General features: G+C 54.3%; 1 protein-coding gene across 1 annotated transcript in view; it reads right to left on the bottom strand.

Annotated features, from left to right (window-relative positions):
- Nucleotides 1-22,739, bottom strand: part of KDM2A (lysine demethylase 2A) — a 45,765-nt gene that overhangs the window by 6,543 nt on the left and 16,483 nt on the right. The window contains exons 3-16 of the mRNA XM_054390603.1: nt 22,044-22,182; nt 20,275-20,353; nt 18,002-18,048; nt 17,018-17,196; nt 15,164-15,270; nt 14,089-14,182; nt 12,983-13,136; nt 12,648-12,763; nt 10,869-10,995; nt 9,108-9,529; nt 3,658-3,741; nt 825-1,091; nt 484-615; nt 316-405 (exon numbers count right to left, since the gene is read on the bottom strand). Coding sequence (XP_054246578.1) covers nt 316-405; nt 484-615; nt 825-1,091; nt 3,658-3,741; nt 9,108-9,529; nt 10,869-10,995; nt 12,648-12,763; nt 12,983-13,136; nt 14,089-14,182; nt 15,164-15,270; nt 17,018-17,196; nt 18,002-18,048; nt 20,275-20,353; nt 22,044-22,182 — 2,037 coding nt within the window. The remainder of the gene's footprint in view (nt 1-315; nt 406-483; nt 616-824; nt 1,092-3,657; nt 3,742-9,107; nt 9,530-10,868; nt 10,996-12,647; nt 12,764-12,982; nt 13,137-14,088; nt 14,183-15,163; nt 15,271-17,017; nt 17,197-18,001; nt 18,049-20,274; nt 20,354-22,043; nt 22,183-22,739) is intronic.

Here is a 22,739-nt window from a genome sequence, read left to right as displayed (position 1 = left end):
AGTGTCACTACCACCCTCACTGTAAAACATTGCCTCTGTCTCTCCAGTCTCAATCTCCCTCTTTTAGCTTCAAACCATCACCCCTTGTCCTGTCACAAAAGGCCCTACTCAAAAGTCTGTCCCCAGCTTTTGTATGTTGCCCCTTAAGCACTGAAAGGCCACCGGAAGGTCTCACTGGAGCCTTCTCCAGGCTGAACAACCCCAACTCTTTCACCCTGTCCTCACAGCCCTTGGATCATGTTTGTGTCCTCCTCTGGACTCACTCCAACAGGTCCATGTCCTTCTTGTGCTGTCACAGCACAGCTTGCCTCTTACCTGGCCCTTCTCTGCATCGTCACCCTGGTAGCACTTGGGGCACTCCCAGCAGTTGGGGAGCTCATCGTTGAGCAGCCCTTCCCCATCCATCTGGGAAGAGAAGCAGGTGGTCAGGAGCAGCCCTTCCTCCCAGCCAGGTCCCCCTCTCTCTGTCCCCAGGCTCCTCACCTGCAGGCAGCCAGGGTGGACAATCTCATTGCAGATGCAGCACTCCATGAGCTTCTTCTCAAAGTCCTGTGAGTCCTCGTTCTGATCCACCTCCCCACAAAGTGCACACGTCACCGAGTGAGGCAGCCTGGGCTACAAAGGAAAGCAGGAGTGAAACCAGGGCAAGCTGGCACAGTCTTCACCCTTCCCTCCTCCTCTCTGAATCATGAGGAAGGGGTCAACTATCCCCTAGGAATGAAGCTGGATCACCGTCCTCCTCCACCTGACACTGATAGGCCAACACAGAGTTGCTGCTAGGCCAGCAGCAGAGTTGGGCGAAGAGGCCGAGGCTGCAGACTCACCGCTAAGCACTGCCGGAGGACGCAGGACTGCTTCATGCGGCCAGGGCCACCGAACTTCTTCATGTCCCTGCAGTAGTGGCACATGCCACACTCGCCCTGCATGCAGGCCTTGCATTTCCGGCACCGCACCCGCCGCCTCCGGGCTCCCGACACGATGGGGGACACCGTCGACCTGACGGGAGTTGGGCGAGGGGTTGGCTTCATGGTGTGTGGCTTGGTGATGGGGATGGTGGGCAGGCGAACCCTCAGCCGGGCCTGCAGCTTTAGCTGGGGACAGAGAGAGAGGGAAGCAGTGTGAGAGTGAGCCAACAGCACCAGCACCGTGAGCCAACAGCAGAACCGCAGAACGGTTTGGTCAGGAGAGACCTTGAAGATCCTGGAGCCCAACCCTTCCCCCAGCACTGCCAGGGCACCACCAAACCATGGCCCTCAGCACCACAGCTCCAGGGCTTGGAAACCCCTGCAGGGATGGGGATTCCACCACTGCCCTGGGCAGCCTGGGACAGGCCTGGACAACCCTTTGGGTGAAGAAATTGCTCCTCTTGTCCAACCTAAACTTTCCCTGGGGCAACTTGAGGCCATTTCCTCTTCCCTTGTCACTTGTTCCTTGGGGGAAGAGACCAACCCCCAGCTGGCTCCAACCTCCTTTCCAGGAGCTGGAGAGACCCAGAAGGTCTTACCTTAGCCTCCTTTTCTCCAGGCTCTACAACCCTCAGCTGCTCCTCACCAGCCCTGTTCTCCAGGCCCTTCTCCAGCTTTGCTCCCCTTCTCTGGGCCCACTCCAGCTCCTTAATGTCCTTCCTGGAGTGAGAAGCCCAAATCTCTACAGCCACTCTCTCCCCTTCTGAGACAAGGAATGACAAAGCCCACCTGGGCGATCCTCTCTCTGTGCCACCGCAGTCCCTCTGGCAGCTGTACAAAGGGCCAAGGCTAAGCTCTGATGCCAAGTGCTCTAGTCATGCTTCCCTGTAAGCTTGAGGTCTGCTGGGAACCTCCAAGCATCCCTGGTCAGACAGCACAGCTCTCCAGCAGACCCCTGCCACCATGTCTCCCACCACCCTGACAGCTAATGGGCTTGGGGAAGGGCTGGCACTCAAAACTCCATCTCTAGGATGTGTCAAACATCTAAAGCAAGCAGATGTCTCCAGGTATCTTCTCCCAGAAAAACTGCCCTGTTGCTACAGGACCAGGAAATCACATTGGATCCTCCTGAGCAGGCACAGGCAGGGACCTCCAGAGGATAATCTGGGAGCCTTTGTTTGCCTCCAGACACCCAGACAGGCTGTTTCCCACCCTGCCCAGTGTGATGGGGTCTCCTGCTCTTCCCACAGGCTGCCCTCAAGCCTGTCTGCAGCAGGAAGGAAGCAGTGACCTACAGGAGGTAGGGAAGGCAGCCTGTGGAGGGGATGTCCGGCTGGCCAGCAGCAGCCTGCTCCTCATCTCCACCTGCCCAATGAGCTCAGGCCCAGCTTTGGGCTCTGGGTGATGAGCAGAGCCAGAGAAGGCAGGGCAGGGACACACTGGAAGGTCACTTTCCTGAAGCAGACACCCAGGAGGGAGCTGCTTTCCTTGAGGCTGACAAGAACCAACACTCCAGCATAGGCAGGGTGCTGGTAGGCACATGTTCACCCAGCAGCAAGGGGCTGCTCTTCCTACCAAACAGGCAGGGCTGATGCTGACATCAAGCACCAAACCTCACCCTTCATAAAAACGTTTTCAGTTGGAAAGGACCTTTAAAGGTCATCTACTGCAACCTCCCTGCAGTCAGCAGGGACATCTGCAACTAGAGCAGGTTGCTCAAAGCCCCATCCAACAGGGTGTCTGCTTAGGATCTCCACAGCCTTCTGGTCCTACAAGCAACTGGGGACCTTCATCCTGCCTTCAGGATGGGAGAAAGGATATGGACTCAATCAGATGACTGTGAGGTCTCTGAGCCTGCCCCTCCCCTGAACTGAAAGGGGACTCTCTTGCTGCCTTCTCAGCTCCCTGCACCAGTTCCCACCTCATGCTGCTCAGTGGCAGAGAAAGGATGACGAAGGCACTGGAGACCTCCAGGCTCTGGAGAGCAGAGACAGCCTTTCCCAAAGCAAGGCTGAGGGAGATCTTTCATCTCCTGGAGAACGCACCAGCAATGCACTCCCCTGACAGACAGCATTACCCACATCACCCAGCACTCCCTTATCAAGCTAGAGAGCTGCACCCTTCAGAAGACCACCCTCAACAGCAGAGCTCCAGCTCCTCTGAGCATGGCCAAGGAGCTGGAGAACATGCAGTAGCTGGGCTTGATCCAGTTATCATCCAGAAGCTGAGCTGGGGTAAACACCACTGTGGGAAGACCCTTGGAGACCTCCACCACCACTGGGAGACCTTCAGAGACCCTCACTGCTGTAGGGAGACCACCACCATGAGGAGACTTTTGGAGATCACCACCACCACGGGAAGACCCTCAGAAGCCTCCACAGCCATGAGGAGCCCCTCAGAAGCCTCTGCCACCACAGAAATCCCCATTACTGGAGAGAGGCCTCTGGAGACCTCCACCACCACGGGAATGCCTCTGCCACCATGGGGAGAGCCTCAGAGCCCTCCTCCACTATGGGGAGACTTCTACCCCAGCCAGCAAACATGTCTGCCTGCAGCTGTGGAGGTTTTTGTGCCCCACACAGATGGCTGTGCCCCATAACCAGCCTCTGCATCACTCCCTTTCTGCCTACCAGCTTGGGTTCCCAAGGCAGGTACCAAATTGATGCCACCTCCCCTCAGTTGCAGTCCAAGGGTAGGTAATCAGCTCAGCCACACCAACACCTAACCCAGGTCTCCTCTGTGAGGCTCCTACCTTGTCTCTCTTAGGCCACTGGACAATGGGGACGCCTGTAAGTGCCAGTTTGGGGTCGCTGTTGGCGTATTCTTCTAGCAGCAGCTAATGGGGAGAGAGAAAAAAGGGGGATGGGGGGAGGTAATAAAAAACCCAACCAAACAAACAAAAAACCCCCAAAAAACCCCAGAGAGACAAAAAGAACAGGTGGGAAACCAGCCCCCCACCAGCAAGGCAGGCTCCCAGCAGATGCCAAGGCCCAGCATGCTCCAGCCAGGGCTGGGAGGGAGCCCACCTCTACCCACGCCCACATGAGACAGAGAAGCCCTGTGGGGTGCATCTGCACCAGAGCTTCCATCAGCTGCATGGCAGCCCTGAGGCCCCTGGATGCTGGTAAGGGGGAGAAGCACCAAGCTCCTGTGATCCAGGAGGGGTTTATGGAAGAGGAGTCACAAGGGTAGTGCTCCCCCAGCTCCCCCCCCCAGCAATCTTCTTTGCCGACTCTGGGCAGCTGGGGGGTGCAGCAGCAGCAGGATGTGGTGTCCCAGCACCCCCTCCACAGCCTGGTGCAAGCTGCTGGGTAGCCACCAAGAGCTGCTCCCTTCTGCGCTGCCTCAGGGTTTAGCTTTGACTTTGAGTGATCCCTGGGCACCAAGTAGGCTGGGCACGCTGCCCTCCGGTGCCAGGCACCCCTTGCCCTGAGGGGATGCAAGCTCCCTGCACTCATCCTGACCCTTTACACCAAACTCCTTGCCCTCCTCCGTCGCAGCCCCCTCCTCACCACCATTCCCCACCCAGTTTGCCCATTCCCCACCCAGTCTGCCCGTTGCAAAGGTGCTTTATTTACTTGGCGTTGCCATGGCTACACTGGCAGGAGTCTCCTGCCGGCATCCCCACGCTGGGTGCTTCCTGCTGCCAGGCAGGACCAGGGCAGGGGTCCCAAGCTTTCTGGGCTGCATATTCCAGCCCAACATGGTTTTCCAGTGCTTCCCAAGGTTTTTTTGGGGAGGCAGGAAGCTGAAGCCTCTCCTCTGCAACCCCGCATGCTGCCGACAGCCCTTCTGCCTCCCCGTGAGCGCAACCGAAAGGAAAGGTCAGGGGCTGGGGGCTCACACCCCTCCGGATCTATCTATAGATACCTATAGGTGTGCTTCCTCCTGCACAGGGCACTTGGGGGGTGGCAGAGGTTCAGCCAGGAGACCAATGAGGGTGGTGGGGGGCACCCAGGTCCCACCTAGCTTGGAGCTTAGGTGGGCAAGAGCCCTCCTTGTCCTCTCTGACTGCTCATGCTCTGGCTCAGGAACAAGGCGGAGGGGACAAGGCAAAGGGGACCTTGCCGGGGGGACATAACAAGGCAAAGGGGACCTTGCCGGGGGGACATAACAAGGCAAAGGGGACCTTGCCGGGGGGACATAACAAGGCAAAGGGGACCTTGCCGGGGGGACATAACAAGGCAAAGAGGCACGCTGTGAGCTCACCACATGCTTCCCCCCCCACAGCCGGCAGGAACTCAGCACCCTTGAACGAGCGTGCCCCGACCGGCCGAGGAGCCCAACCACGGAACCCTCTGGGGACGGAGAGGCCCCCGCCACAACACTCCCGTCCCCCCCCACCCCCCAACACTCTGACTGGGTCCAGAGCGTCCCCACCTCCCTTCCCCGTCCCACCAGCATTGCCAGCTGCCTGACCTTGCGCTTCTGCAGCTGCCGACACTCCGGGGTGAAGTTTGCTGAGCCCTCTTTGTTTCGGTGCCCGCACTGGGAGGGTTGGGCCCCCCCCCACACTATTTTGCCCAACCACCTCCAGGGGTTGGTTTTAATCTGAGCAGAACCAAAGCGGATCCCCAATCTTTGAGGCCATGGCTGGGGAATAGGGGAGGGGGGTGGGGTGGGGAGGGAGGGGATAAATGTGTCCCCTTCCCAGAGCACCCTGGGTTGGTCTCGGGTTCCGGTAACCGCGCTGGTAACCGCGTGCTCCTGCCGAGCCCTTGGGCAGCGGCAGCAGCAAGCAGCAGCTTCCTGAGGCTGGAACAATGCTGCTGCGTCACCCACATGCGGTTCCCAGCAATGCTTTGCAAGAGGGAAGATGGCAGAGGGGGGAAAAAAAAAAAAAAAAAGAAGAAAAAAAAAAGGGGGGGGGGGGAGGGAAAGGACAACTCCCCCCCAAAAAAAACCCAACAAACCACCCCAAACCCCCACCACCCCCCGAGCCAGCCAGAGCGAGGAGAGGGCAGAGCCGGTTCTGCTGCAGAGCCGGGAGGAGCCCCGAGGATGAGCGGTTGGCGTGGTGGAGATTGGCGCATGGACCCCCCCACCCCCCAACACATACACACACTCCCCCAGTAGCGTGGTCGCAGTGTCCTTCTCTCCCTCCCTCCCTTCCTCCGGCACCCGCAGTCGGGAGGTGCTGGGAGCTGGGATCCTCAGAGCGCGGTGAGACCTCCGCTCCCAGCCCCGGTTTCGCTAATAGCTTTCTATTGTCTTGGGTAAGGGGTGGGGGGAGGGTCTGTGTGTGTTGGTTTAGTTTTTATTATTTTAGGGGGGCTGCTGGTAGAAGTTGGAGCCCCCCACACACCTGGGAGATAGCCCTGGTGTGAGTAGGAAGGAAGGGATTGCCGGCCAGCGGTGAGCCCCGAGAAACGTGGGGGCTGCAGGGAGTGCAGCAGCAGCCTCCCGACCTAGGTGGACCCCAGCCAAGTTTGGCCGCTCAGCCAAGTTTGGGAGCAGCTGAAGTCCCAAAGGCACCGGTGGCCTCAACCACTAGATGGGGACAGACCTGTACGGGGTGAAGAAACCCACCACCAGCCCCAGCTCCCTGAGACTCCCTCCCCCCATCAGCCCTAGAGCACCCCGGTTAAAACGAAGGAAACTCTTGAAAGCTCCCCAAAGCAGCTCCCACTCCTGACACAGTCAAAGCATGTGTGGGCAACCTCAGCTTTTATCTCTTTTGCCCCTGGAAAGCCCAGGGAGCCACTTCCACCATGACCAGACATCTCTATCTGGACTGTCACCACCTGAAAAAACCACCACCACCCTTGGGACCCTGGCACAGACTCTCCCAGCCCTGCAGTGTGGTTTGGCCCAGCATGGAGGACGTGCAGGGTGGCTCCTCCACCATGCTGCCAAGGTCAAAGGCATCAGATGCCATGCCAAGGTGATGCCTTGGCAGAGGGGTCTTTGGCCCCATGTGTCATGGCTCTCCTTTGGACAGTGATGGAGGAAGTGTCAGACATCTCATGAACCACCACTGGCATATGGGACCTTCTTGGCACAGCTCGTAGGCCACCCTGAACTTCCTCATCCAGCCCCAGTGGAAGTAGTCTCCTTTCTTCACCAAGTCCCCTCTGTCTTGCAGCAGAGGACTGTCCACACTCTCAAGGCCACAGAGAGCGAGCAGAGTGCTTGGAGACCACTGCTCCTCCCAAGGGTGCTCACCAGCACTTCTACATCCCCTGGACTTCAGCAAGCTGCCCTGCTTGCTGCTTCTCTTAGACATGAGCACCTGGAGAAACAAACTGTCTTGGGAGAGCACAGTCCAGCCGGCAGACTTACTGGGGCTGGGTAAAGACAGCACGAGGCATGGAGAATGTTCCAGGCAGATGTGACCCACAGCAGGAGCAGACCAGGCAGACAAGGAAAGTGTTTGTAGAGGACTAGGGAAATGTCTTCAATCATTACCAGCCAGAAGGTCTCCCCTCCGCCTCCTTGTCTCCAGGCTCAACACACCCAGGTCCTTCAGGTACTCCTTCCCAGCCCTGTTCTCTAGACCCTTCCCCAGCTTCGTTGCCCTTCTCTGGACCTGCTCCAGCTCCTCAATGTCCTTCTTGGAGTGAGAGGCCCAAATCCTACCCCAAGATTCCAGGTGTAGCCACACCAATACCCAGTCCAGGGGGAAAATTGCTACTCTAGTCCTGCTAGCCAGACTCATGCTGGTCCAGGCCAGGATGTTGGTGGCCCTCTTGACCACCTGGGCACATGCTGGCTCATCCTTAGCTGACTGTAGACTAGCATCCTCATCCCATGGCCTGTGGTAGGGTTGAGGCCACCCCACCACACGGCTCAAACATGCATCATGTACTTGAAGGTCACGGCGCACTTAACACAGGAAACCAAAACTGCAGCCCCTGAACAGCACCAACTCCCTCAGCCAAGCATCACCAGAACTTGGCCAGGGAACCACAGCCCACCTTGGAACCCCAAACACAGCAGAACACCAGATCTACCAAATAAACCACCAAAAAAAGCCTCAGGAGGCAGCACTTGGGAAAGAAACACAACAGCAAATGCGAGGATACACCCATGGCTGTGTCTGGTTGTCACCGCTGGTACAGGCAAGGAGATCACCAGCAGCAAGGAAGGAACCAGAAAGGAACCAGAAAGGGGTTTGAGGAACTAAAATGAACTTCCGAGGAACAGGGTGAGGCTGAAAGGGCTAAAACACCAAATCTCATGGAGTCGCTACAATAGGTCTAGCAGATACAGTTCAGGGTATAAAACAAGGCAGGGAAAAGACCAAAGAAACCTTAAAATAGAAAAACCCCAACTTTCCAGCTTGTATGACCCGAGGTCATGTCCTGAGAAACCACCCAAAGAAACATGGCCAAATCCACTTGGGACCAAGGAAAGGGCTCCAACTGTCCCAGCATCCAGCAGCCCAAGGAGTTCAAAGCCAGAACTGGGAATGAAGCACATCACAAATGAGCCATCTCGCACCAACACCCAAAAGTGACACAGACAGGGCCCAGAGGGTCCCCACAGGGCTCTCAGCCACGTGGTGTAGTATCAGCCTCATGTAGAGCAAGAGGAGGACACCAAACCTGAAGACATCACTCCTTGCCCCAAAACAGAGGTAAGAATGGCATCACAGAATGGTTTGGGTTGGAAGGGACCTTCAAGACCATCCAGTTCCAACTGCCCCTGCCATGGGCAGGGATACCTTCTACTAGACAAGGTTGCTCAAAGCCCCATCCAACCTGGCTGTGAACACTTCCAGGTTTGGAACCTCCACAACTTCTCTGGGCAACCTGTTCCAGTGTCTCACCAGCCACATGGGGAAGAATTTCTTCCCAATGTCTCATCTAAATAAGGGCAGGGTCAAGCACAGTTTCCTTGTGAGGAATATGCCACAGAAACAAGGGAAAATGGGCACAAACTTGACCAATAAGAAGTTCCATCTAAACATGAGGAGGAACTTCTTTAATTTAAGGGTGCTGGAACCCTGGAGCAGGCTGCTCAGAGAGGTGGTGGAGTCTTCATCTCTGGAGACGTTCAAAACTCCTGCCTGGCCATATTCCTGTGACATTCCCTAAGGTGAACCTGCTTTGGCAGGGAGGTTCAACTTGATCTCCAGAGGTCCCTTCCAACTGCTACTGCTCTGTGATTCTGTGCCCTCTCTACCTCCAGTGCTGCAGGAAGCAGCTGCAGCCCCAGGGGAGGATGGCGCTGGTGGCTCCCCGACGCATCTCCGCCTACCTTGACGTCAGCGATGAGAGCGTCCTCGTCCTCGATGCCGGTGGGGACACACTTCTTGTGCAGGGGCAGTGACTCCAGTTTGTCCACCAGGCAGCGCAGCCCCTCCAGCTCAAACTGGGTCAGGTGGACCCTCCTGTTCTTGCGTGGGCTGCCGCTGTTGGGGTCGCAGGCCTGGCCGTTCTGGGAGCCCCGGCTGGAGTCAGAGGAGTCCATGGATGGAGTCTTCTTCAGACCTGGCAAGCTGCTCCGGCAGCTCTTGCCCAGTTCGTCATAGTCCACGCTGGCACCGTTGGCGATGGGGCTGGTGAGAAAGGACCTCCTCGTGATGGGCCGCCTGGATTCCTTCCCTGCTGCATCCTCATCATCCTCATACTCCTCCTCCTCTTCCATGTTTACCGAGTCTGAGGAGCTCAGTTCCATATCTGCCATGATGGAGAAAGAGGTGAGCACAGAGACCAGACCAGCACTCGTAGGAGAGCTTCCATTTCTAGAGGAATTCCTCCAGTTACCAGAGATGCTGGAGCAAGATACACAAGAGGGAAACAGCTGAAACCCTTTCCCATTCCTGGTGAATTTTGTGGGAAAGTGAGGCACAGGACATAGGAAAGCCTACCAGAGACAGCCATACTCTAGACTGAATTCCATGGAACACTTTGGAAGGGACTTTTAAAGCTCATCCAGTCCAACCCCACACTGCAGTCAGCAGGGACATTGCAACCAGTGCAGGTTGCTCAGAACCCTGTCCAACAGACTTTGCTTTGGAGGGCTTGGGATGATCTCCCATCTGGTCCTGGGAGTGACTGGGGACCTTCATCCTGCCTTCATGATGGGAGAAAGAGAATGTGGACTCAACTAGGTGATTATGAGATCTCTGAGCCTGACTGTGCAGGACCAAGCACCCTTCCTTGAAGAAAAAGGGGGTTCTCCTGCTCCCTCCCTCTGAGTTCTCTGTGCTAGTTCCCACTTCATGCTGCTCAGTGGTAGAGAAAGGGTGGGGAAGGCACTGGAGACCTCCAGGCTGGAGAAGAACAGAGATAGTCAAGGGCTGAGGGAGATCTGCAGAGAACTACAGGACAAGAACAAGAGCTGGGAATCATGGCCCTCTGCCAGAACCCCTTTGGACAGATATGGAGAGCCCTGAAGAGGCTGTGGCTGTCAGGGGAGGTTTCCACGAGTCGGCATTTCCAGCCTTTCAGGGGGAGTGAGGATAGATTTGCTTCAGGGGCCTTAAATGAAGGCTCTCCAGCTCTCTCCCACTCTGTAGAAGGCTCTCTGTAAGAAATCATCTCTTGAACACTGCTCAGACCCTGCTTGCCTTGGCTCCAAGGAGATCAAATATGTCTTTTGCAAGAGATTCCCTGCACATAACCTTGAAAGCAGCATGCGGGAAGGCCCTGACCAGCAGGAAAACATCACTGCCCTGCAGCCTACAGCACTGTGGTGGCTGCTGCACTTCCCTCCAACTCTGCTCTCTTAGAGGCTGTATGTGTCCCAGCAAAACCAGGAACTTGTGTGCTGGTTCTGCAGCTGCAAGCAACCTGGCTGGGGCAAAGGAGGAAGCAAAAGCCTGGCTTGTTTTGGCTTCTTGCTCAAAAGGAAAGGAAATCTCTCACACCCCGCTCATGCCATGGAGGAAGTGATGGTCCCAAGTTCTTCCCAAACAATCCTTCAGACTGCTGAGCCAGACAGCAGCCCAGATGGAGGGTGCAAGGAATGGCTGTGATGGGGCTGAGGAAGGAATGGGGGCTGGAGAGCTCTTACCCATGCTGAGTGATTCCTTCTGGAAGTCCTTGGTGAGGTGGGAGCGGCTGGTGATGCAGTAGACGTAGCGCTCCAGCACGTACCAACACATCTCGTAGTAGAAGGGGTAACGAAACTTATTTGGGACCTGGAAAAGAGGGAAGAGGAAAGGCATCAGCTCAGGTCTCCTTTATCACCAGGCTGCACAGAGCCAGCTCGGATTAGGCTGTTTCAAACCAGACTGCTCTCCTCTGGAGAGGCAGGAAAGGCCTGTAGTGTTCAGCAGCAGCACTCAAGCTGCTGGCAGCCTGCTGGAACCATCAGCAGGCAGAGCAGAGACCAAGCAAGTCATTAACGCTGCAGCTCCTTCCCCCCAGACCTTCTCATTAGCGTTACAAAAGAACTGGCAGATGCCACAGAAGGTTTCAGCTGAAGGTGATGGTTCAAGCCCTCTTCCCAAACATCTGACAGTATTTGGATGAGTGAAGGAGAAAGGCCTATTAAGAGAGGTGTTACCAGCTTTGTCACATCAGCACCAGCAAGTCACACACAGGCAGATGACGTCCCTAGCCCTGCTGCCTGCATCACATCTTCCCAAAGCTGCAGTACCCAGGGTAGAGCAGGAACGTGCTCCATCACCCTGTTGTCTCAGCTGCTCTGGGCACAGGGCTGACATCTGAGAGCTAGCCCACAGGTTCTGCCTGCTGCAGCACCCTGTAGTGCCCTGGAGAGGCCAACAGTCTGTCCATCACCGCCCAGGCGTGTCCTGAAGCTTCTCTGCAGGAGCTGAGCACTGCGGAAGCCAACATCCACTTGCCAACAGCAGTCTCTGCTCCAGGCCTCAAGAAGCCTTTAGCTTCAGTTGCAGACTCAAAGAATGATTTGGGTTGGTAGGGACCATCCAAGGTCATCTAGTCCAACCCTCTGCAGTCAGCAGGGACATCTGCAACTAGAGCAGGTTCCTGAGAGCCCAAAACAACCTGACCTGGAACGGTTCCAGGGATGAGACATCTACTGCCTCCTTGGGCAGCCTGGGCCAGGGACTCACCTCCCTCAGGATCAAACATTTCTTCCTTCTCTGCATTCTGAATTTCCCTTTTTGTTTCAAACCATCACCCCTTGTCCTGTCACAAGCTAAAGCCTGTCCCCAGCTTTCTTCTCAGCCCCTTTGAGTACAGAAAAGCCACCAGAAGACCTCCCTGAAGCCTTCTTGGTCATCTTAGATCACTTCAAAGTCTAAAATCAACACCAGGCAGCCAGGTGAGGGAAGAGGCAACATGCTGGATGACCCTCATGGACACAGAATCACTTCAGTTGGAAAGCACCTTTAAAATGATAAAGTCCAACCATTCTCTAACTCTTCCAAGTCTGGTGCTAAACCATGTCCCTCAGCATCACATCTCTGCCTCCTTTATATACCTCAGGGATGGGGATTCAATCGCTTCCCTGGGAAGCCTGTTCCAGTATCAGAGAATGCTTTCAGAAAAGAAGTTTCTTCTAACATCCAATCTAAACCTCTCCTGATGCCTTCCTCTTCAGACAGCCAGGGAAAGTCCCCATCACACTCATAAGATGATTCCCAGCCCCCTCAGAAGCTTGGGGTCAGGGTGAAGGAATGTGACCAGCCTTAGTGCCTGGTTTAGGCTCTCATTCTGCCCAAGTTCCACCGTGCCTACAAAGAGCTGGAGTCTGAGCAGTCTGTCACAGGGTGAGCAACCACCTCCCTACCTGCACAGCACCACTCTTGGCTGTGTCCATCCCCACCAGCCCAGGAGGCCACATCCTCACAGCTCTCCTTACCCGCGTGCGGTCCTCGATGCTGTAGATGCGGAGCTGCATAGGGATGTTGAAGCTGTGTAAGAAGTTGCCTCCAAAAACCAGTGTGTCCATGGGAGTGTACACAGCATGGATCCAACCTTGGAGAGAGAAAGTAGAGTTTGAGGAATCCTTCTGAGTGACTGGGTGAGTCTCCCAGCTCACAGTCCCTACTTCATCAACTGTGCTCTTCAGAGCAGGGCTCAAAAATCCACCCAACCTTCACACAGCTGAGCCCACCCTGGAAGGTGCCCCTTCAGCCTGCATCCAGGTGAGATGCAAACACACAGACTTGTTCTCATCAGCCCACCCTGAGGTACCTGAGGGGATGACAAATGTGTAGCCCTGCTTGAGCTCGATGCGCTGGCACTCTGACACTCTGTCCCCAAGGAAAATGTCTCCTTGCTTCCCTGAGAGAAGCCAGTTTTCGTAGAGCTCCAGGTTCTGGGGTGTAGGAGGGATCAGCCAGAAGATCTGCAAAGACAAGACATCCCTGTAAGCCATCCCATAATTAACAGCTGCTGACTACTCCCTGCTTCTTCCAAACCTGCTCAGCTCACTATCCAGACACCCAAATCTCTTCCTTTCCCAACCACAGAGGATGGAAATCTGCAGGAATTCCCAAAGTGACCTGAGCAGCTGTCACACCTAAGAGGTTAAGCCACTGAGTGAGGTCCTTCCTGACCTGACATGCTGAGTACCACAGGTCACCTGAGCTTGGGATGCTTTGTGAAGTATTAATTACAGCAGTGTCAAGAGATTGAGAGCTCAGACACCAGAGAACAAGACAAAGCAGATGTTACAGAATGAAAGCATGGTGGTGTTGGAAGGGACTTCTGGAGCTCAGCCAGTCCAAGCCCCCTGCTCCAGCAGGGCACCCACAGCAGCTTGCCCAGCAGCACAATGCCCAGGGGGGGTTGGAAGCTCTCCACACAAGGACACTCCACAACCTCTCTGGGCAGCCTGCTCCAAGCCTCCAGCACCCTCACACCAAAGCTCCTCAGCGTCAGATGGAACTTCCTGGCTTCCACTTTGTGCCCTCTGCTCCTTGTCCTGTCCCTGGGCAGCATTCACAAGAGTCAGGCCTCAGCCTCCTGATCTCCACTTTCTGCTGCTCCCAGTGAGTGATTTGCGGCACCAAGCAGTATCAGCCATGCAGCCAAATGACCTCTCTGCAGGCCAAGGCACTGGATGAATTGGGTGGTTCTACTCTACTATGAGGTAGTCTCAACATCATCCCTAGAGCCTGGGTTTTCACTCTGTGTCTGATGGACCTCTGAGAGCCTGAACTACTTCCAAGAACCACAGATAAACAAGTTTAGGGTGGAAAGACTTCAGTTTGATTCCTGGAACCTGAATCTTCAAGGATTGTCAAGAGAAGAGACTAAAAGCCACTCTCCTTTAGCATCTGTAGGTGCCCTCCTACCTTTCCCCCTCGGTGGATGTGGTACCACACAGAAGTGCCACCAAAGTCCACATGGAAATCTGTGTAGCAGCCCTTGACACTCATCAGACAGTATCTGGTGGAAAACAAGATGAGAGTAAAGTGAAAATGAGTGCTGCTCCACATCTTACAGCAGATACGACAAGATCAGATGAAATGGGCTGCCCAAACCCAAGCCAGGGGCTCAGAGCTGTGCCAGATGCCACCTGCATGTCAGCTGGTGGGGTGGTGATTTGCAGGAGAGCTCACTGCACCTAGACCACAGCCCCACAGAAAGATCTAGTGCAGGAAGGAGGACAGCTTTCATCCTCACACCCCCAGCAGCTCTGCAAACCCCTGTACCTCCAAGTCTGGTCTACAGGGCAGTGCCCAGCAACTCAATCCACTCCAGAAATCTCAGAGGAAACTTTTGGTGCTTACCACCTTAAGGGCAGTGAGCTAGAAGCCACAAAACAACCCTTCCACAGAGTTAGGGAACCTCCTTATGTGGTGTCTTTACAAGCGTCACCCACTGAAATCCCAGAATCCCAGCATGGTGGGGTTGGAAGGGACCTCTGAAGATCATCCAGTCCAACCCCCCTGCTAAAGCAGAGCACCCACAGAAGGATCACAATAACCAGGGAGGTTTGGAAGCTCTCTAGAGAACGAGACTCCACAACCTCTCTGGGCAGCCTGCTCCAGGCCTCCAGCACCCTCACACTAAACAACTTTCTCCTCATCTTCAGGTGCAACCTCCTGGCTTCCACTTTGTGCCCTCTGCCCCTTGGCCTGGCCCTGGGCACCACTCAAGAGTCTGGCCCCAGCCTTTTGCCCCTCACAGCTCCTTTAGCTCTTGCTGAGCATTGAGCAGGTCCCCTCTGGGGCTGCTCTTCTGCAGGCTCAACAGCTCCAGGGCTCTCAGCCTTTCCTCCTCACAGGGATGCTCCAGGCCCCAAAGGAACAGGCAGACTGCACCTCCTGCATCCCCTTGGTACAAACTGCTCCTCCCTTAAGCCAGTTTCTTTGAAGAGAAACTCTTCTGCCTGCCACCACTGGAACATCTCATGAAGTCACTTACTTCTGCACCTTTGGGTACTGCATCTCCAGGATTGCATTTGTTGACTCCGTCTGACTCTCCTTCAGGTGTCTGGGCCACATGTTATCAACCCAGTCAATCAAATCCACCTACAGCAGAGGGGTGGGAGACATGAGCAGAGGTGAAAGGGGCCCAGGAACCCCTTTTGCTACCTTCACACTGTCCTGGAAGCTCAAATACCTATTTGACCCTGGTGAGCTTAGCAGCAGCTGGGCACCTGGGGCATGCAGAGTTGTGCTGGGCCCACCACAACCACTACAGACTGGTACCCAGCTCAGCTCAGAGCACCCACCACAAACAACAGGACCAAGGAAGCTCTGGTGTTAGCTGAATGGCCAGGACACCCCATTTTTGCCCTCCATACACCCAGCAACCTTCCCAACCCCACACAGAAAAGGACTTGGGAGTGGTCATTCTGCTGCCATCTGCTGTAGAGTGACCCTCAGAACAGCTAACACCACAGCAAGACCTCGAGCATGGATGGTACTGGGAGGCTGGTCTTCTGCTCAGAGGTCAGGTAGGAGCTGCTGGGCACTGGGCAACATCTGCTAGGCTGGAATCAACTGCTAAGTAAGCTTCAGGACAGCCAGACATGTCCAAGCTCCCTCTATAGTTGACAGAGAGAAGTGAATGGTCCTAAAGAGCTGCCCCTTCCTCTCCACAGACTGCAGAGAAAATTCAGGATGTCCACCTCACCTTCCACATTTCAAAGGTTCACCTCCTGCTCCTCTTCCAGTGCTCATCTAGCCTTGTCCTACTCTGCCTTGAGATTTCAGCACTTTATTTCAGAAACCCTCCCTGCCATGCTGCACAATCTTCTGGAGCTCCACCTGAACCCAGGGTTGCTGTCCTAACAGGATCATGCTTTCCGGAGCTCCACCTGAACCCAGGGTTGCTGTCCTAACAGGATCATGCTTTCCGGAGCTCCACCTGAACCCAGGGTTGCTGTCCTAACAGGATCATGCTTTCCGGAGCTCCACCTGAACCCAGGGTTGCTGTCCTAACAGGATCATGCTTTCCGGAGCTCCACCTGAACCCAGGGTTGCTGTCCTAACAGGATCATGCTTTCCGGAGCTCCACCTGAACCCAGGGTTGCTGTCCTAACAGGATCATGCTTTCCGGAGCTCCACCTGAACCCAGGGTTGCTGTCCTAACAGGATCATGCTTTCCAAGAAAGCCATGAAGTTCAACCAGCATCCAGGATTCAGCTGCTCTCTCAAAATGCAGCAAGCTCTGTTGAGTTCTGCTACCCATTTATGTCCAGCTGGAGTTCCAGCCCCTGCCCTGCACCTTTCTTTGGCCATGACAGAGATGCTGGTGCAGTATGCAGAAGAGGGCTGAGTAGCACACCATCTAAGACTGGACAACACCCAAGGTCTGACCTTCTACTCCAACCCAGGTGACTGTTCAAACTCTGGGTTTGTTCATCATCACCAACCAGCACGAATCAGAGAATATTTTGGGTTGGAAGGGACCTTTCAAGGTCATCTAGGCCAACCCCCCTGCAGGCAGCCAAGACATCTGCAACTAGAGCAGGTTGCTGAGAGCCCTAAACAACCTGATGTGGAATGGTTCCAGAGACAGGGCTTCTACCACCTCTCTGGGCAACCTGGGCCAGGATCTCACCACCCTCAGGGTCAAACATTTCTTCCTTAGATCTAGTCTAAATCAGAGAAGGTCCAAGTCAAACCCCAGATCACTCCAGCACTGACATCCCTGGCTGAGCCCCTGCATATTACAAACAACTTCACCCACACTCCAGTGCCAGGCTGCACCTTGCCTACAAATGTCCACAAGCACAAAGGAGACTCCAGCAGAAGGAAGAGCCATGCTCACCGTAGCAGGTCTCTGCACCAGGTTCTCCAGTTTGGTGTGGCTGAACTCCAAGCTGATGACATTGTAGAGCTTCTCCCTCTCAGCCTCAGGTGTCTCATAGTAGCGTGCCCACTGCGCCATGGACATCTCGATGTCCCTCTGCGTGTTCACATCCATCACATCCACCATGCGCCTGCTCCCTGCCACGACACACAGACAGCACTGCAACCCCCCCTCTGCACAACAGACCACCCAGAGGAGATGGGGCAGGAGATCACAGAATGTTAGAGGTTGGAAGGGACCTCAGGAGATCATCAAGTCCAACCCCCCTAGGGTAGGGAATGCATCCTGGTGGGTTTTGAAAGTCTCCAGAGAAGGAGACTCCACAACCTCTCTGGGCAGCTTGTTCCAGTGCTCCATGACCCTCACTGTAAAGAAGTTTCTCCTCATGTTGAGATGAAAGCTTCCATGTTCAAGTTTGTATCCATTGTTCCTTGTCTTATTACTGTGCACCACCAAAAAGAAATTGGCCCCCTCCACTTGACACCCACCCCTCAGCTATTGATAGCCATTGATCAGATCCCCTCTCAGTCCTTCTCTTCTCAGGACTAAACAGCCCCAGGGCTCTCAGTCTCTCTTCATAGGGGAGATGCTCAAGTCCCCTAATCATCCTTGTGGCTCTCAATTGGACTCTCTCTAGCAGATCCCTGTCTCTCTTGAATTGGGCAGCCCAAAAGATATGGGACCCTTCCTCAAAGAGCCCACCCCACAAGTGTGATGGCTTGGATTTCTCCCCTAATGTCATCTTCCTCCATACCCACATCAGAACAGAAGCTAGACTCCAGCAGGTAAGAGCTGTGATCCATCAGCTAAGCACGGCTCAGGTTTGACCACACTGGAGGAATCACAGAACCAGCCCTCTAGCATTGATGAATCCAAGGACTCTCCCCATTCCTCACCACCTGGCCAGGGAGCAGAGGTGCTCCATGGTCTCCAGACACTTACCGACACAGAGCCGCACATCGTTCACGCTGAAGTCTGGGTCTGGCATCCTGCAGGACAAACACTTTGCTAAAAAAAAAAAAATCTGGAAAGCCTTCTGGCTGTAGACCCTTCCCACCTGTAATCCCAGGTAAACACCAGCATGAGGAGCCTGTTTTGCTCCTTTCTGCCTTTTGGGTGTGGGCAAAGACCGTGCAACTAGATCAGAGGGAATAGGTCTAGGTTCAGAGGTGGGATGAAACACCAGGCCCAGTCTCTGGTTAGGGAAGTGGATTTGGGAATAGGAGAGACCCTCCCTACAGTGTGAGCTGTTGTATGGTGGCTTAGGTTCAACAAGGCCAAGTGCTAGTTCCTGCACTTGGGTCACAACCACCCAGGCTTCAGGCTGGGGGCAGAGTGGCTAGAAACTGCCCCGAGAGAAAAGGATCTGGGGGGTTGGTGACAGCAGCTGGAGATGAGTCAGGGTGTGCCCAGGTGGTGGAGAAGGCCACCAGCAGCCTGGCTTGGATCAGCAAGTGTGCAGCCAGCAGGACTAGGGCAGGGATTGCCCTGCTGTGTTCAGCACTGCTGAGACCACACCTTGAATCCTGGGTTCAGTTTTGGACCCTTCACTCCATGAAGGACATTGAGTGCAATGAAGCTGGGGAAGGGTCTGCAGAACAGGGGCTGGTGAGGAGCAGCTGAAGGACCTGGGGTTGTTGAGCCTGGAGAAAAGGAGGCTGAGGGAAGACCTCCTGGCTCTCCAACTCCCCAAAAAGAGGCTGGAGCCAGGTGGGGGCTGATCTCCCAAGGAGCAAGCGACAAGAAGAAAGGGCCTCGAGTTGCCCCAGGGGAGGTTTGGGTTGGACATGAGGAACAATTTCTTCACTGGAAGAGTGGTTTAAAGCCCTGGAAGTGTTTGAAACATGGAGATGTGGGGCTGAGGGCCATGGCTTAGTGGTGACCTGGCAGTGTTGAGTTAACAATTGGACTTGATGAAGATCTTTCCCAACCCAAATTATTCCACAATTCTGGCAGAGATGCAAGCAGGCTTTGAGCTGAGCAGTCTTGGCTCTCATTTTGAGGATTGCTCACATGAGTTAGCCCCAGAGAAAGGGCCCAGCCAGACCAGTACAAGCTGTGTATTCCACTGACACAGCACAACTGCTCCAACTGTTTGTACTGGAGTCCTGCTCTGTACAAACTCTGCTGTCACAGGCAGAACAGGCAGGCTGCCCTTCAAGCAGCTCTTGACCCACAGAAACAACCCAAAGCTCAGGAGAAACCCAGCTGTTTCCAGTGTCATCCTCAGTACCAAACCTCTGCCCTCCTGACTCACCCAACAGCTAAACTGAGCCTGGCACAACTTAGAATCATAGAACAGTTTGGGTTGGAAAGGACCTCCAAAGGTCATCTAGTCCCCTTCTGCAGTGAGCAGGGGCATCCTCAACTGGATCAGGTTGCCCAGAGCCTTGTTGAGCCTCACCTTGAATATCTCCAGGCATGAGGCCTCAACTACCTCCCTGGGCAACCTGTTGCAGTATTCCACTTCCCACCACAGCACAGGGCACCAAGCACTGGGAGAGATGCTGCCTGTGTGAACATCACAGCTCTGAACTTCCACAACTGGTTGTGATGCTGATGCTTCTGACCAACTTTGACAAGGCTGATTTACTCCTCTGACCCAAAACCACTGCTCCAACAGAACCCCTGGATCAGGTCAGGTTTGGTTTAATTTAGCAGAAGACAGCTGTGATGTTTTGATGTAGTTTGATTTGCTTTAAAACCGTATTTACCATAGTTATACCAACAGCACTAACCAACACAAAGTCCTCCACCAGCACAACTTTCCACCCCAAGCTGTGAACCTTAAACTACAGCAGATGGCAGTTTAGAAGTCACCATGATGGGGAAATGGGGTTGGAAAATGCCAAAGATCCTGCAAAGTGCATGATTCTGGCAATAGATGCCTATGTTACTAGGCAAGAAACCCAGCCAGATGTTGCATCAGGCATTGGTGCTGGCATTTGATGGGCTGTGACCACGACCAGGTTGGGCTGTGATTACCTACAGCCAAATTCAATCCTCTCACTTGAAGCCCAGACCAGTTAGAACAAGGTAACTGAGGTGGAAGATGCCTCTCTCCAGTCACTGCACATCAAGAAGAACATGGACAGGACAGTCACACCAGCTTGGCAGAGCACTGGTCCATCCAACAGGACTAGATCTCACACAGCATGGAGAGGAGCAAGACATGAGGTCAGAGTCATCCACCTCTGTGTGTCCCTACCACTTACTTTATGCCCAAGCCGTCGGAGCTCCGGAAGATGAGAGGGTCTCTGAGGCCACCTCGCTGGATGTATTCAACTGTGAAGTCTGGTGAGGGGACACAAGAAGAGAGAAGGTGTTAGAGGAGACACATTCAGAGGACTCTTCTAACAGCTGCTGTTCAGTGGAGCCCAGTAACAGGACAAGGAACAATGGGTATAAAATGGAACCCAGGAAGTTCCACCTCAACATGAGGAGAAACTTCCTTGGTGTGAGTGTGCAGGAGCCCTGGAGCAGGCTGCCCAGAGAGGTTGTGGAGTCTCCTTCTCTGGAGACTTTCAAGACCCATCTGGATGCATTCCTGTGTGACCTGACCCAGGTGATCCTGCTTTGGCAGGGGGGGGGTTGGACTGGATGATCTCTAGAGATCTTTTCCAACCCTAACATTCTATGATCCTATGACTATAGACAAACTGAAGTTGAAAAGGATCTCTGGACTGCCTACAGACTCAGATCATGTTGGTCAAGGCCTTGGCAGTTGAGACCCAAGAACCTCCTCCTATTTTGAGCCAGCAAAATAAACCCCTGTTCCTCACTTTCTGTGGAGATCCTGGAAGTCCTTAGCAGCAGCTCTGTAAGCAGCATGGTGTGCTGCTGACAGGCCCCCCAAGGAGGGTGGGCTCCAACAGGCTGCCTCAGCCAGGGGAACAGCCAAGCAAGAGAAGCCTTGCAGAAATGTTTCTCCCTCGTGGTAAACCCTCCTGAGGCATGTGATGAAAAGACATCCCACTGAGCCATGTGTGTGGTGAAAGAAAGGGAAGATCCCACACAAATCTTTAAAGGAAGGATCTAGGAGACATGTGGCTGCAATTCCAGGTGCTGACCCAGGCCAACCCTCTCGTTCCTGGCTGCCATGTGTCCCAGCAAGCCAGCAGAACTGCAGGCTGGCTCACAGCTCTCCACAGCAAGTGGCTGCTGTGCTGTTCCCCTGTTATCAGCTTCCCTGGCCCAAGGCCTTCACAGGCTTGAGTCAATCCTTCCCTAGTATGCATCAAACTGCCTTCAAACTCCTTGGAGACTGCTGCAGGACCTGCAGAGGAGCAAGAAATGACTCCTGCCTGCTCTGCACCACTTGGGTTGTGCAAGTGAAGTAGTTTACAGCACAGCACAGGGATGGTGTGAACAGAAGAGAGTTTGCCCAACTTCACAGAAGCATGGGAAAAAGGCAGCAACATGCGGGGCAGGAGAACATCTCCCTGAAAGGACGGTGTAATGAGGTGGAGGTTGGTATCTTCTCCCAAGGAACAAGTTACAGGACAAGAGGGAATGGCCTCAAGTTGGACCAAGAGAGGTTTAGGTTGGACATAAGGAACGATTTCTTGCCCTTGAGGGTTGCCAAGACCTGGCCCAGGCCCAGGACAGTGGTGGAGTCCCCATCCATAAAGGGGTTTCTGAGCCATGGAGATGTGGTGCTGAGGGCCATGGTTTGATGGTGCCTTGGCAGTGCTGGGGGAAGGGTTGAACTCCATGATCTTAAAGGTCTCTTCCAACCAAAAGGATTCATGACAGGATGTCATTAACACCACAACTGCCTTGTAACCACCCTTCAAGTGAGCAGTTGAGGAGGGTTTGGGTGCAGTCAGAGGCACAAAAGCACATCCCCACCTGTGACCCCTGGCAGCTCAGGGGAAGGTCATCTCCCACACCAGGCCTCACTGGAGAAGCAGCCAAGCACAGCAGCTGTCTGGGTACCGACAGCAGTAGCACACACTGAGGCACACCAGTCCCCAACACAAACCTTTGCCTTCCATGAAGACCACGAAGGTGGAGTTAAACTTGTTGGTGGACAGCTTTTCCTCAAGGTCAAAGGTCCTCTTGCCTTCAATTTCATCATCAGAGATGCCATCGTCCTCGTAGCGCCGCCTCATCGTGCCACGCTGGGGAGAGAACAGACCAAGAGAGCTTAGTTATGGACCAGGAGGAACCACCAGCTTCTAAGAGTCTCTCTGTTCCCAAGTCATTATCCAGCAGGTCTCTTGCTCAAAATAAATCACTGGTGGTAGCAATTTTCAAGAGAGAAGTGCCAGAGAAGATTGATTTAGGCAAGGTCTGTCCTGGATCCAAAGCACAGCACTGCAACATCAGATTTGCTCCTCCTACAACCACCAGACTGGTGCAAGCTGGGCTGCCTGGGAGACAGATAATTTACTCCCAACAAGTGCTGACACAGAAACATGGGAAGGGGGGAGATAGTTCAGTGAAACTGGGACAAAGGAAAAAGAATCCATTTCCCATCTTTCCTGGTGCTTCAGTTTTCTACTGTACTGGAGCTAAAGGCACTTGGGAACTGAAATCCTTTATGCTGAAGACAAATCCTAAGTTTTCATACCCAGAAGTTGATTTATTCCCTTGTTTCTGCAAGGGGAGTAGCTCTTCTCCTAGAGGGTGTCCTGAGTACATCTGTAGTGGGATTCCTGACAGACATCCTCTCCTA

The sequence above is a fragment of the Indicator indicator genome, chromosome 21 (assembly GCF_027791375.1).
Source record: "Indicator indicator isolate 239-I01 chromosome 21, UM_Iind_1.1, whole genome shotgun sequence".
Lineage (NCBI taxonomy): Eukaryota > Metazoa > Chordata > Aves > Piciformes > Indicatoridae > Indicator > Indicator indicator.
This window is presented reverse-complemented; position numbering and strand designations above follow the sequence as displayed.